The sequence below is a fragment of the Ornithodoros turicata genome, chromosome 5 (assembly GCF_037126465.1).
Source record: "Ornithodoros turicata isolate Travis chromosome 5, ASM3712646v1, whole genome shotgun sequence".
NCBI classification, from domain to species: Eukaryota; Metazoa; Arthropoda; class Arachnida; order Ixodida; family Argasidae; genus Ornithodoros; species Ornithodoros turicata.
In genome coordinates, this window is record NC_088205.1 from 62,750,698 (window position 1) to 62,765,622 (window position 14,925).

The window sequence follows — 14,925 nt, forward strand, 5'->3', positions numbered from 1 at the left end:
CAGATTACCGGGAGCAATAGCAGCTCTGGGCACTGGCGATGAAACAACTCAGTCATTATCTCGAAATAGGTTGCCGTTTGGTCGGTGCATTTGACGGTGATACGGTATCCAGCAGCGTTTCACCGTCACGAAAGTGGCGACTGTAAATCATTGATGATTTTGCAGGTCCTCATTCAGTTTCATTGAAACTAGAACAAAAGAAATAGAAAATGATTTCGCTCATGCTGTGCAACCTCATGCAATGGCCGAACGCACGTCACAAACGCTATTCGCTGCGAGTCTAGTGCTCTCGGTGGTGTTGGAAGCATAGAAATCACGAGAAATGAAACATCTGGTCCCTAATGAAGAGTTCTTTTAGGTGCTGACACAGCTAGCGATGCAACAGTTCCAGTGTGGCAAAAAAAGACGCCCGCACTTCACATGTAAACAAAGCTGGCTACCCGGCGGCTATCACGCAAGGTACTTTCTCCGGAGGCCGCATCGCGGCGCCACCAGTTTGTCGCACAGTCCCTATACTGCTATCACCATGGAGGAAGAAAACACAAGGAGCGGCCCCACCGACAGTTCCGGCTTCGCATTGCATTCTGGGATATTCCTGTCTACCACGTGACCGCTCACGTGACCCTCCAGACAGCACGGCGCCACCGGAGCAGACGACGGGACCTGTAGTTGGGCCACAGTTCAGATAGCAGTATTACGCTGAACGCGTGCTTGCACTTTATTTCTGTATGTTCGAATGTTTACTCTTCTATTAGAAGACCAGTCACAGTGTGCAGAACGCAAAAGGAGTACGCGTGACGGGAAACATCACGTGTGGCAACGGTGATTTCCAACGCATGTACTCAGACCAGTATTAATCAGATTTGTACAGCAACCGAGGATATGAAATGAATCTGCGGCACAGTGTCAGGTCCGAAACGAACAATTCAAGATGACTCGAACAGACACAGGCGACTAAAACAACTGACAGTGTACTTACGAACAAAACGTGTTCCCGTGACGGAGCTGCTTTCAGTTCAACAAGAGCCGCAGCCGGGATAGGAACACATTACCATACTTCGTTTCTACGATGGTGCTCACATTTTCACAATCAATTACTTTGGAAAAGAAAAATTATACGGAGAGCAGCGCGAGAAACAAAGCCTTGCAGAACCGAAACTCTAGAGGGGATCACGTGGTGGGCAGGACGTAATGGCGATTTTGACTCGAGCGACCGCTAGAGGGTGGCTACGCTCGCTAGTCTGGCGCGAACAGCCGCTCCTTGTGTTTCTTTCCTCCATGGCTATCACACTCTTTTGTTAGCTTTGAGCCGTCGACAGGGACTTTATTTTTGGGGGGTAAAGATAACAAAACATCTTTGACAAAACTCTTTTGTTAGTGTTTGATCTCTAGTCAGTCGTGCGTTACGTTAATTCGTCTTTCTTCGTTTGCACGGAATACAATTCTTTGGTTGGCAGTTCAGTGCTGTGTCGTCGTCTTCTTTGTGTACGTCCATTGTCTTTGTTCCCGCACTGTGGGTTTTATCGATTTTAATTATATTCTGCTACCTTGCGCTGGCGTGCCCTCCCATTATCCTAACAAAGCACCCGCCATTTTTTGTTTGCAAGACACTCTGCAGCGTTTTGAAGATGGCCAATATTAATCGCCATTAGTGGCATATCTGACCACATGAGAGCCACGGCATCATTGCATGCAAGTATATCCACTTCTTCCTCTCTGGGGAAACACCGAAGACGTCACGAGGATTGCTTCCGTCTTTGTACTACTCATGGTCAGCCAAGTGTTGACGTTCGTAAAGGGCCTACAAGTATTTACTCATGACTCAATGCCGCGCCCCAAATTGGAGTTCGGCAGTGCTGTCGTAGGACTGACGCTTGACAATCACATTGTTCAATCTAAGACCTAATCTGTGCACCAGAACCCCGTAAGCAGCTTACCATTCGTCCACAAAAGACTTGTCGGTCGAAAGCCGTTCATTGTGGGTGCCGACGGACCTTTCGCATGCTATGACGCATGATGAACGGTAGAAGTTGGGGTAGAATAGAGTCACTAAATAGGTCCCTAGGTCACTAAATAGTCCCTATTTAGTGACTCTAGGGTAGAAGTAAGGATCTGCATAGACGACTGCAGGGATTGGCCCTAATAGACACAAATTATTTTGTAGAAAAGTAGAACCGATATCATAAACAGGGGTTTTCTTGCTCTCCAATTTCTAAATTACCATTCGATTACCCCTACCATCCGATTCCTGGACACTTCCTTCAATGTCCTCGCCAACCCGTGCTATTGAGGACATCTACATTCTGTAGAGTTTGAACTAAATCTTTTGCATGTAATCTGTAAAAGCTTCCTTGATTCTGGGTAAATCCTTCGTTGTTTTATCTTGACGATCAACGTCTCTGACAGCAAGAGAAGCAAGAGCAGAGATTTCTTTATTGTTCTTTTTTTCTTTTTTTTCGAGTGGAAGAAGCACATTTGTAGAATGCTGGTATTTCGAGATGTCTTCTTCCCTGCATCGCACAACAGCTTCCCTTTATCGATACTCCGCTTGCGCTACATGTTCCTTTTGTAGTTTCGAGTGTCTTCTGAAAGCGTGCCTGGCATGGCTTCTTCTTCTACGAGCATTAACAAAGTATCCCGAAGTGTCTTCTCTGTCGTCTTCGTGATGGCTTGAGTTTTATTGATTATTTTTAAAAATTTTTGTTTGCAGTTGTTTGTTGCTACCTTCCTCGAAGCTCACTTTTAACCATTTTCCCTTGACACGGTATCAAATGCTCCCCCTACGTACTTCAGACGGATTTCGACGCTTTTGGAGAAGACATCATCGCCCGAAACACTGTCGAGTACGCACTCTGTGCCTGTTCTTTCCTCGTTCCCATTGTTCTTTACGATTTCTTAAAGGTATGAAGAACCGCTTCAACATTCAGCTACCTTCAGCCTTGCTCTCGCGTCACTGGCAGATCCATTAGTCGTGTCTCTTCTTTGCCGATACGCATTTAAGTGAAATTAACAACAACAACTTTATTTGAATGATGATGGGTGGGGAGTTTCATCGCCACGGGCGATGCTCTACCCCATTGCTGGCGGAATTGTGGGGAAATGGAATAATGAATCGTCTTAGAGAGGACCGAAGTCCTGTGGTGAAATTAGTGTCCTTTCCTTCTGCAGCTTCCTTCAAGTTATAATTTTTTGAATACATATATGCGGCGCTGTCTTTCGTTTTCCTTGAAGAGTTCAGTGCTTACTACGCTGCTATGAACGGGCTGCTGTTTTCGTGATTCCAGTATCATTGCGGTGAGGCACGTGCATTTTCATGCGTACAATTCAGAAAAGACTGCACACACGTACTCGCTCTTTTACTGCAGACTGATTTTACTGAAGCAATGATATGTGAAGAAAAACTTTCACGTAACCCCACTTTTTCGTGAAAAACTTTTCGTTGCGGCCAGCGGGATTTGAGTCACATGCCTTATCACATCGCTACTACCGCTTTCCTTTCTCTTTACAGCAACAACGACACTCTAGCTTAATAAACAGAACCAACGGAACCGGAAGCCAATTACAAATGCAGGAATGAGCAATGAGGTGATGCAATATTCATGAGGCGTTCTATGAATGTACGCATATTACACATTGTTTATATACATTCAACGATGAAGGTGAGCCACGCACAAATGTGCATCATGTATGGCACTACGCCACGGCCCACCAGGCTCATAATTCGCGTTAAACTGCAGGTGGCGCTGGCGCCCCGAACTTCCAAGATGTCGGACGAATGGAGGTCTCCCGAGCAGAGCGAGCGGTGGGAATGTGGTGTCGGACGGATTATGTTTCAGTTTTTAATACCCACAAATTGACATGTTTCATGAAAACGGGATTAATTTTGTCAGCTGGTCATCTCATACTGTGCAGTGCAACTCAAAGAAGTAAGCAAAAAGTTTCCGTCGTCGGAGTTTGTTTACATAAGTCGGGAGTCGAGCGAAAAAAGGAGGCAGTTTAGAATCTAAGATGGCAAAGCAGAGATCATTTGCTAAGAAGAGCGACATAGCATGTGTTTTAGAATGTGGATCAGTAGTCTGCAAGGCGATACCATGTTTGAGTTTCCCCTCCGACAGTCCTGTAGTATTTGCATGTGAGTGGTGCAAGGGAACAACAGCTCCCTTGGAAGTGTAGTGTCTCTACGAATTATATAATTTTTGTCGGAACTTTGAGGCACAAGTAATCATAAAAAAATGTAATGCACACGTTAACGTTCACGTGGGCATTTGCAAGAGCTCAAGAGAACACTTCTTTGTTTGGTGCGGTGATGACAACGTGCTCATATGACAGCTCTGCGACCCTGATGTTTGCAGAACTCGACCCTGATGTTTGCAGACTGTATGTCAAAGCCATACGTGAACAACACATATTTTGAAAACCCTTGGCACACACCCGTATATCTGACATCTTGTCCTGACTTTGCACCATACATGTGCAATTATTTTACATGCCATATGCGGGGCGGCGAACATCTGAGCGCAGCAAGAGATACTCTGGCAAAGTGAAGCATTCGTTTTCTGCACTGCTCTTGTATTCACATACAACTTGGTGCTATATTTTTATCTTTGCGAGTCATTCGTTGATACGTGTGCGGCACCAGACAGAAGCTTTCTCTCCCAGAGCCCATCCATAGTGGATGCTTGTCTACGCCACATTAGTACGGTGATAATGTTTACTTTGCCCGTGGTCTGAAAATGCATACATGTCAACACGGCAAAGAAATGCGGGTTCCTCGTTCTGTATTACTAAGATTAATATTAAGATAAACTCGTGGCGACAGAGTTGACCAAGAAACTCGTGCGATGGGTCGACACATGGGACTTCCGTTCCATTCTTCTTGATCAGGAAGCTATTAAAAGAAAGCGTTGGATCTTTCCAACAAGCTGAGAAGAAATTAGTAGTGCAACATTCCTCGTTTCAATTTCGATACATGCTTTGTTGCGGGCATTCTCTCCATAAGCACGATAAACGTGTACTGCAGTACCGCTTCCCCGTCCGGACGCGCTCTCGGTCCTCCACTCGCAGTTTTCCGAAACAGCCGTCAGGTGGTCACGGCTTCGCTGGAATTTCAGATATGTACTACTACGTATATGCACTTACTAGTGAACATTCAGCAACTGCGACTACTACGCGGTGTTGTACTGTCTATAGCGACATTACCGCTGCTTCTCCCAAAAGCAGCGCAATAATTCGAAAAAGTAACGCGATACCGCTACCGCTACAAAATAAAAGTAGCTCAAACACTTTTCCGCTATATTTACGTTACTTGTGCGAATGCATCTTACGGCGGTGTATTATTTAAATTCCTTCAATCAGCCAATATGACAAAACCAACCAGAACTTGCAGCCAAAATATTTGATGTCGTTTCCGACATTCATATTATGTGCATCTACGCCCTCTTGTGCAACGGAATAATTTTTCAAGACTGTTGTCCCTCGAGAACAGCTTTGTGTTCGAAATATTCTCAGCTTTCAACCTCATGCAAGCTTTTGCCTCCGTACTGCAACCGGTTTGCTGGGTTTTCCATGGTTCTGGATATATTAGATGCGTCGTACATTCGTAAAATAACCACATATTGGTCTAAAGACAGGCTAACATCCTTTTTGACGAGGTATTTGCTAACTGTGAGTCCACGTAACACAGACCAAAGCTATAACATACACAAGCGGACAAACACGACGCTTCAGCCCCATGGACGACTGAATGAGGCCCCAATTTGCGAAGCAGGCAACACTCAGGGCCCACAAGCTCATATATACATATATCTGAAACGAGAGAATAATTGATTTGCCGCTCACGGAGGCGGCTTCATTTATCCTCATTGCATACACTGAATATTTCACACTGCTCTATTTCAAATCACCTTCTCATAAAAGTAACTTAAGGCTGTAGTGCAGCCCTCATAAAATGATAAAACTCGGATCGTATTTACCTTGGTACCACGCACATATAAAGCTTGCGGTTAGCAACAACGGCAACACCACTTGTTCTTATCAACTTTCTCACTTTATTCCTACAAGTAACTTATTATCTACAGTCCTTTTCATCTTTCTGCACACACTCTGTCTATCGTGAACTTATTTTCAAAGTATGATCGGAATTGATGTTCTGAGGCTGGAACAAAGAAAGGACAAATACATACAAAAGCTCAAGTGCCTAAGAAATTAATGATGTAAGAAGAAAATCACTGACGGGGGGGGGGGGGAAGGTTAGCCAGCGGTAGGACTCACTCACTCCACTTTCACGCTTACATGTTTTCTCAAATGATCATTTTCATCATCATTAATCATCATTTAATCATTTTCAAATCAATTGCGGCGACCGCGTACACCACAAGATACGTGGTACACTACTATAGCTTACGTGCGCAAGACATGTGTAACTGCACCAGGTGGCCCAGAGAAATGTTGCAAACCTACACGTTCTACTGACTGTGAACACAACAAAGGGGCGTTCTAGAATCTGAAACTCCCGTTGTCCAAGTTAATTCAAAACAATTTTTGAGAGGACCCTCGAAACAACGCAATTTACCCAATTCCTCTGTTGCGAAAGCATGTACGAAGTATATAGCCTATACATACGCGTTGTCGCCGTCGCGGGCACATAATATTGACATCCACTGACGCATGCTAATTTAATTAACACCAGTGTAAAGCTCAACAGCTCAATTGTGTACATGCCTATTGAGAGCAAGGTCCGCTGGTAGCCAAAGCCGCTCCGCACATTCATTGATCCAGGATAAAATTAACGGAAGCAAACAGCTCTTCTTAGTTATATTCGCTTGTTCTGGGTGTTGACATAAAAGATCGCGAGCAGCAACAAGTGCATAAAATGAGCTCGGTTTAAAGGGAGTTCAGTCCGAGAGCCTATATGAGGAGAGACAGGGGAAAAAGCAGGGAAGGGATTCAGACGAACATGAGAAAGAGAGAGAGAGAGATAAAAAGAAGGAGCCCGTTCCATAGAACGAAATAAATGGGCAATCTTAAAACGTGAGACGCTTTTATGCCGCTAGACCCATTATCCTTTCCACGTAAGTTTGGGGTCTGTTGTTGCTCTGGAGGAGAACATCTTATATTTTTTCTTTGTCTTTGCTGGAGGCACTTGCAGTGTCATAGTATTGGCTTTTATGGCCGACGGTGTTGCTATTCTGCGAAAGTGCTGCATTCCTGACCAGCCGCCATAACGAACAAGAACAAGAGCAACAACCATTTCGTGAAAAAAACATCGCAGAGTATTCGTTCTTGCTGGAGGAGAATTAGAAAGGAACGGGCAGCGTTTGTAGACCATGTCAGCTTATTTGCAGCGACGCTTTGGAAATGGACGCTCTCCTCACCTTTCTGGATACCATAGGACTTCGATCCTTATTGTGAAGGGGCTCATTATTTCATTCCCCGCATCACCACCAGCAATGGGGTAGAGGCGATGAAACTCCCCATTCATCATCTTGCAATAAAGTTGTTGTTTTTAAAGTTGTTGTCTGGGTTGTTGTTATACATATGCCAAGAGATGGAGGCCGATAGATTGTTGAGCTAGCATTGACCGGGCATGTATGTATAGTTACGTTAGGCATTCACGTTGGGCAAATTCTCCTATGGGAACGAAAGCCCATAGGACGAAGTCGTGCTCAGGACAAATTTAGAGTGCCACTCCGGAGCCAGGGATGCGTAATTTAAATCAGTGATGTTCGTCACGATTTAAATCTAATAATTTCTCCTCAGAAAGAAACTGATTCAAAATTCAGAAAGGAGCTCCAAAACGTGGCAAAAGGGCAGTAATAATTCCGGCAAGGCTCACACTAATAATTCGTTGTTACAGTATAGTGCCACCTACACCCCTCCATACCCAGCACTCACACATCATCCCTTTCGACCAGACATCGTAAAGCAAACAATTATGGGACGCTAGCACTTCACACAAGACGTGCACATAACTTAAATACCCCACTCAAGTTTTTCTATCTCCAAATACTTTTCTATATAACTATCTTACTACCATTGTTTGAACTATTTTTTAAAATGTCAGCAATTAGTATCTAACTTAAATACTTTTTATATTCATTGATTGATTGATTGATTCAAATAAAATATATTGCTGCATACGCCGCATAGCAATCGATCATGTGAGCGGCTATTCGAGACACACACACCTGCCCGAAACACTCGAGGCCGGACGCTGTCAAGTGAACTTTGTTCTCCCGCACTCTAGTGTAAACGTAAGACTAACGCTAAGGCGCAGTCTCCTTCGAACTATCTGCCGGTACACACGTACCTTATGTATCTGTGTCTAAAGTAATAGACTGGACCTCCATGTAACAGAAGGGACCTTATTGACGCCTTGAGTATTCTGAATAACAACATCAACGTCCTGCGAACACCGCATGATGCCACGATCGGAAACCTCACAAGTGAGCCCAGCGACTTATTTGAGCCTGACCTAGGGGTGATGAAAGGAGAACCTGTACATCTTCACCTGCGTCCCGAAACCACGCCAAAGTACTTCAAAGAAAGACCTCTGCCTTACGCATTGCGCGACAAAGTAGCAGAAGAGATGGACTGTCAAGTGAAGGAGTCATCACACCTGTCAACCACTAGCTCTGGGCGACGCCAATTGTACCTGTGCAGAAGGACGGTTCAGTGCGTATTTGTTGTGATTTTAAGGTAACACTTAATCCGGGATGCACAACTGAACTGTACCATACTGCCAAAGCTGGATGACTTATTCGCTTCACTGGGAGGAGATTATTGGTTCTCAAAACTCGATCTCCGCGATGCATACTTGCAAGTTCCCCTTGACGAAGAGTCACGCAAAATTGCAGTTATAAGCACGCACAAGGGACCGTACTGTTACAACAGATTACCCTTTGGCATTGCATGGGCGCCCGCCTTGTTTCAAAGGAAAATGGAGTCTATGCTACGCGGCATACCAGGATGTCAAGTATACCTGGACGGTGTCCTAATTTCTGAAAAAAAGGACGAATTCGGTCAGACTCTAAAGAAGGTATTCCAAGTATTCAGGGAGTACGGCTTAAGTCTGAAACGTGAGAAGTGCGAGTTCGGCAAGGAACAGGTGACGTACATGGGTCACACAATTGACAGAAATGGACTGCATCCGTCAGAACTAAAGACTGATGCAACTTCTAAGGCTATGCCACCGAGGAACGTGACCGAACTACGTTCCTTCCTGGGACTGTTGACATATTACCGAAGTTTCCTGCCTAACACGTCAACGCTATTAGCACCCCTGTACGCATTGCTGGTGCAAGATTCCCGCTGGCGCTGGGGAACTGAACAAGCTAAGGCTTTCGAAAATGCCAAGAAAACACTCGTAGAAGCGGAGTTTCTACACTTTGATCCGTCGAGGGACGTCATCCTCGAATGTGATGCATCGTCGTACGGCTTGGGAGCAGTACTTTCACACAACATTGATGGCGTCAACAGGCCCATTGCGTTCAGATCCAGAACACTAAGTGATGCAGAGAAGAACTATTCTCACCTGGAAAAAGAAGCACTGGCTATCATTTTCGGCATCACAAAATTCAGGGACTACCTACTGGGAAGAAAATTCGTCCTGAAAACTGACCATCAGCCACTGGTGGGACTTCTTTGTGAAAACAAGCCAGTGCCGATTGTAGGTGCAGCAAGGATACAACGCTGGGCTCTGATACTGGCTGGCTACCAATATACACTGAAGCACAAGGCTAGGACAAACAATGTAAACGTTGACGCTCTTAGCCGGCTGCCGGTTCAGCCTGCACCCCGATGGAACTACTGAGACAGCAATCAATGCTCTCGACATGTTCGACGCGAGCCCAATATCGGGGAAGCAGCTTGTGGACATCACACTCATGGACCCTATTCTGCAGAAGCTGAAAGCTAGGATCCTGAAGGGCTGGCGTGCAAAACTGGACGACCCCGGTCTAGAACCATACTGGCCGAGACGTCAAGAAGTGTCTTTTGAAAAAGACGCGATACTGCGTGGACAGCGCATAGTGATACCAGAACGAGCAAGAAACGCCCTGCTCGCAGAGCTTCACGGCACACACCAGGAAATTACTGAAACAGAAGCATTCATCAGAACCCTGATTTGGTGGCCAGGAATCGACCGAGACCTGGAACAACGAGTACGTTCGTGCCCGATATGCCAGCAGGCGCCATCATCACCACCATCTCAAGAGCCACTGCCATGGCCATCGTCCGCCGAACCGTGGACTCGCATACACATGGACTATGCGGGCCCCATTGAAGGGAAAATGATATTAGTCGTTGTGTATAGTCATTCTGGCTGGATAGAGGCTATCCCGGTAAAATCTGCAACCGCAGAAGTGACCGTTGTTCATCTCAGATATATTTGTGCCCGCTTTGGACTACCAACGTGCATCGTAACTGACAACGCGATCACAGATGCTGACACAGGTGCGATCTTCCAGGAATTCGTAAAGAGAAGTGGGATTCGCCACATGCGAACAGCTCCTTATCATCCGCAGTCAAACGGACCTGCAGAACGGGCTGTTAGAAGCGTAAAAGAAGCTCTTAAGAAGCTCACGGACGGACCACTGGAAATCCGGCTCCAACGGTGGCTACATAACCACAGAAGGACACCATCAGCTGCCCATGGGGGAAAGGCTCCTGCGGAAATGTTATTCAATTTTCTGCCACGTAGTCGCTTGGATATCATCAAGGCCGATGTGTTCAAAAACCAAAAGACAACCCAGCAAGACGTGGACATCGTTTGTAACCTGGAGCACCTGTCTATGTGCGCAAACAATGCGATCGACCGGGATGGATGCCGGGTATCGTGCTTGAAGGACTAGGAAGTCGCATGGCTAAAGTGCAAACAGCCCAGGGTGTTGTCACACGCCACCTCGACCAGATGCGGATCCGCTACGGCGCAGATACCGCCGTTACCGAAGGTGGTACAGCCCACGCATCCGACCCGTCCAACGCGGCCCATGACGCCACAGATGACACATCGGAGCCGACAGAAACCGATGGACATCGATATTCGCTCCGACCGGGACACAGGTCGCACCAATGACCACTTTTCATTGGTGGGAAAGAGTGCTGCTACACCGCATAGCAACCAATCATGTGAGCGGTTATTCGAGACACACACACCTGCCCGAAACACTCGAGGCCGGACGCTGTCAAGTGAACTTTGTTCTCCCGCACTCTAGTGTAAACGTAAGACTAACGCTAAGGCGCAGTCTCCTTCGAACTATCTGCCGGTACACACGTACCTTATGTATCTGTCTCTAAAGTAATAAACTGGACCTCCATGTAACATATATGAAAATGCGAGTCCTGACAAAAGTCGGGACAGACTACTCCAGAACACGGGAATCGAAAATGAAATAGAAAAACAGAACTATCGCAACCCCAAAGATGACCAAGAAGCATAACAAAGAACAAGCAGGGTCCAACTAATGAATGAGTGTTTTCTTCTGTCCGTGATCATCGTCATCCAGTTAATGAGACAACAGTTCGAATGACAGTGGTGTTAATGCTGGGGGCACGTAGAAGTTGTGGTCCCCTTTCAGTAATAAGCTACGCTAATACCCCTGTCAGGCGGGCACGATAAATGTCATTTCAATGCACGGTGAATGCTACGGGTAATTGCCTTTAACGTGCTCGTCTGTCTGGGGTATTAGAGGCATTTGCTTCAGCATTAGGACTCTACTCAATTACTCTTCTGTGTGTAACTGACCTTAAATACCCTTTGAGTACCTTCGACGAGTTTGTTATAGATAAACAACAGCAAAAAAAGAAAAAAAGGAAGAAGAAGAAGAATAGATTGGACTGTCGGCCCAGGACGCATACTAACACCCCCTGTTCCCCGCTCCTTCCTGCTGTCCTCACTCCATCTGTCCACGACTGTACACCGCTCATAGCCACAGTTGCTTCGCGGCGCTAACACGCAATTAAAAATAAAAGATTGGACTGGAACGGGATAGATTCTATGCGTGGTAATAGCACAGTCGTGCTGCCACTGAGTGTCGCATATGGGTAAACCAAAGACGAAGCTGTCATTGGCATGTCATCGTACTTCATGACTGTCGAGAAAACATGGGTAACGGTATACTTTCGTGGCTGCAATATTTCATTTGCAATATGCAATTTTCGTTTCCGTTATCGGTTTCTGATATCAGCTTTTCGAGTTCCTTTCCGTTACGTTTCTAGTACTGTTTCTGGTAGTTGAACGGCTGGCTGCGGGTGGACAGCCTTTTCAGCTATGTCAACATCCCGTTTTGTCTATGTGCTGCCTCGGTATCCCGCGTACACACCACATAGTTTCGCTTCGGTGAGATCCGTACATCTCGAGGGATTTTTTTTTTATCTACAGAAATATGTCTTCAAACCGTAGAGTGTCGTGCTCAAACTCTTAGGTCAGCAGCTCAAGTTAGGCGTGAGCAGACATCTTTCTTTTTTTTTTATTGCGTATTAGCAACTGTGGCTATGAGCGGCGTACAGACGTGGACAGATGGAGAGAGGACAGCAGGAAGGAGTGAGGGATAGGGGGGTTAGTATGCGTCCTGGGCCGACCTCACGGGGAACTGTGCCGACATTCGTCTGGAAAGTGTTCGGAAAAGCCCGGGAAAACCTCAGACAGCACAGCCGACGGTAGGATTCGAACCCACCACCTCACAGTCTTCAGGACGACATTGTCTACCACCAACGAGCGGGCGCCTTAGCCCACTCGGCCATGCCGCTCGTGAGACATCTCTCTAATGTTGCATGTATAGGCAGACGCTCTCAAAGGTAAACGATACTGCCATAACCACGGTGAAACGAAAAAAGAACAAAAAAAAAAAAAAACAGGAAGAAGAAAAACGAAGAAGAAGCAGGCTCGCGTCCACGTGCTATGTCCTAGAATCTGTAGTGTAGGTCACATGACTGACGTCATGAGTTATGCGTAAGCGACGGCAGAGCCCATCTGTTTAGCGAGCCTCGTTTTAGCGAGCCTCGTTTTAGCGAGCCTCGTTTTAGCGAATCTCGTTTTAGCGAATCTCGTTTAGAGACACGTTTTAGAGAATAACGCTTTAGGGAAAATGGCGACGCGTTACGTTTTAGCGATAGTCGGCTTAGAAACTAACATTTTCAGCGAATTGACCTAATACTTAATACCTAATACTAATACCTAATAAAACTTCGCGTTGGTTTCGTTTTCGCTTGTGTTTCTTTCCTCTGTTGAGATACGCGAGAACGTATGCCCGTTTATGGGATTCCTAAAAGTCGTATGCTGAGCCTATGAGGAAGCGGGGCTGTTGTATAGCTGGTACCGTATTCTTAACGAAAAGTGTGTTAAAGTGAAAAAGTTGGGTTTCCTGTGTCGCGAATAGCTTGCACAAGGGACTTGGATTTCCAAGGGAGAGGGGATTATGTGCCATATAATTTGGAGCACATACGTCCCCCAGTTTTCCACGTTCGCTGAACGGTTCGGTTTGACACGTGTTTCGTTCTACCGGCCGATCTTTTCATTTTGGTGATAAGGGTGGTGGTCGTCGTTTCACAGCCAGGAGGCTGGGTATCATCTTGAAGGAGCTGCACTATTTGTTCGTAGAGTGAAATGGTTACACAAATAGCACATTAAGGGTGTTGAGGGTCCGCTTCAACATAGACGCGACCAGTGTAATTGTACTTCCATGTGAAGGGCCTGCGATATGGGATCAAAACCTTAGCAAGAAAAGCGCGCCGCACAAGAGCAACTAAAAAAAACAGGAAAGAGTAACTTCGGGATTTTTTTAAGCTGTCTGAGAGGCTTGACAGTTTGATATTACAACATATCTCTATCTTTAGCAACGAGTTCATGTGAGGTAGTTGGTACATATTCGCTACAGAAGAAACGCAGCGAGAGACAAGGGACGACAGACTTCACTCAACAAGGAAAAACACAAGGGGAAGTGACACTTCCCTTCCTGTCACTTCCTCTTGTGTTTTTCCTTGTTTTCTGTCGCATTAAATTCAAGCAGTTGTTGCGTGAAGTCCGTCTCTGACTGCATTCCCCCCCCCCCCCCTTACTGCAGATAATGTCTATCTTCATTAATGTCTATCTTCATTATCTTCAACGGGGATAATTAGTGAAGACTAGTAAAGACTTCCATTCGGAAGCTGCTTCAAGCTGCTCAAGCTTCACTGATATCCTGTGGTTATGACGGTACCGCGTCCCGATTGCTGAAGCGCCTCGCGGGTTTTTTTGGCCGAACCTCTCTCGCTGCTGTTTAAAGGTCAGATATGCCGATTTTGAAGTGCCGCAGAACTGAGCGATACTCGCGCTGTGTGTTCATTACCGAACACTGAATATGTGTGCGAAATATCTTGCTCCAACTGTTCGTAGTTTTTTAGAAAACAGTTTTTTTAGTTCCCACGCCCGGCCGTCAGACCGTCGGCAAACCCTGCGCACGGGCGCACCGACGTCACTGCTCTCGGTTTATCTGTCTTTGGCTTGGCATGGACTCTTGGCTTGGCTGCTTGGCTTCTTTCGTTTCCTCCTCTGTGCATCGTACATAAGCGAACAGCTGTTATGTTGTTGCTAAGCCGGAAACAAAGCATGTGAATGTTTTTTTTTTGGCACAGCGTCGTTGGGAAAGTGCACTTCCTTGTTCTGACCTTGCCTTTTATGGGCTGGAGCGATATGAATCGTAAATATGCCACGGCGAAGTTGTCGAAGATGCGAGAGTGCTACGCTGTTAGAACAATTCATCGGTGCATTCAAGTGTTACCTATTATAAGCTGCCAAAAGACCAAGCAGTGCGAAGCTCTTGGCTGACAGTGGTGCCTGCTAATTTCCACTGCAAGGATTTCGTCCACGAATGTTATCGTAGCTTACGCGCGACTCCAGAGGCAATTTGGAATCTCGGCACGAAATCGTCTGATAAAAATCTGAGGTGC

The 14,925-nt window shown here is 46.0% G+C and overlaps 1 protein-coding gene across 1 annotated transcript; it reads left to right on the forward strand.

Annotated features, from left to right (window-relative positions):
* The first annotated feature begins 9,833 nt into the window (after positions 1 to 9,833).
* LOC135395899 (uncharacterized protein K02A2.6-like) lies at positions 9,834 to 10,850 on the forward strand. Its single transcript, XM_064626987.1, has one exon. It carries the CDS (start codon positions 9,834 to 9,836, stop codon positions 10,848 to 10,850), a length of 1,017 nt encoding a protein of 338 aa, XP_064483057.1.
* Positions 10,851 to 14,925: the final 4,075 nt, after the last annotated feature.

Excerpts from the sequence above, each read along its gene's own strand:
- LOC135395899 (XM_064626987.1), top strand. The coding sequence starts at position 9,834 with ATGTTCGACGCGAGCCCAATATCGGGGAAGCAGCTTGTGGACATCACA.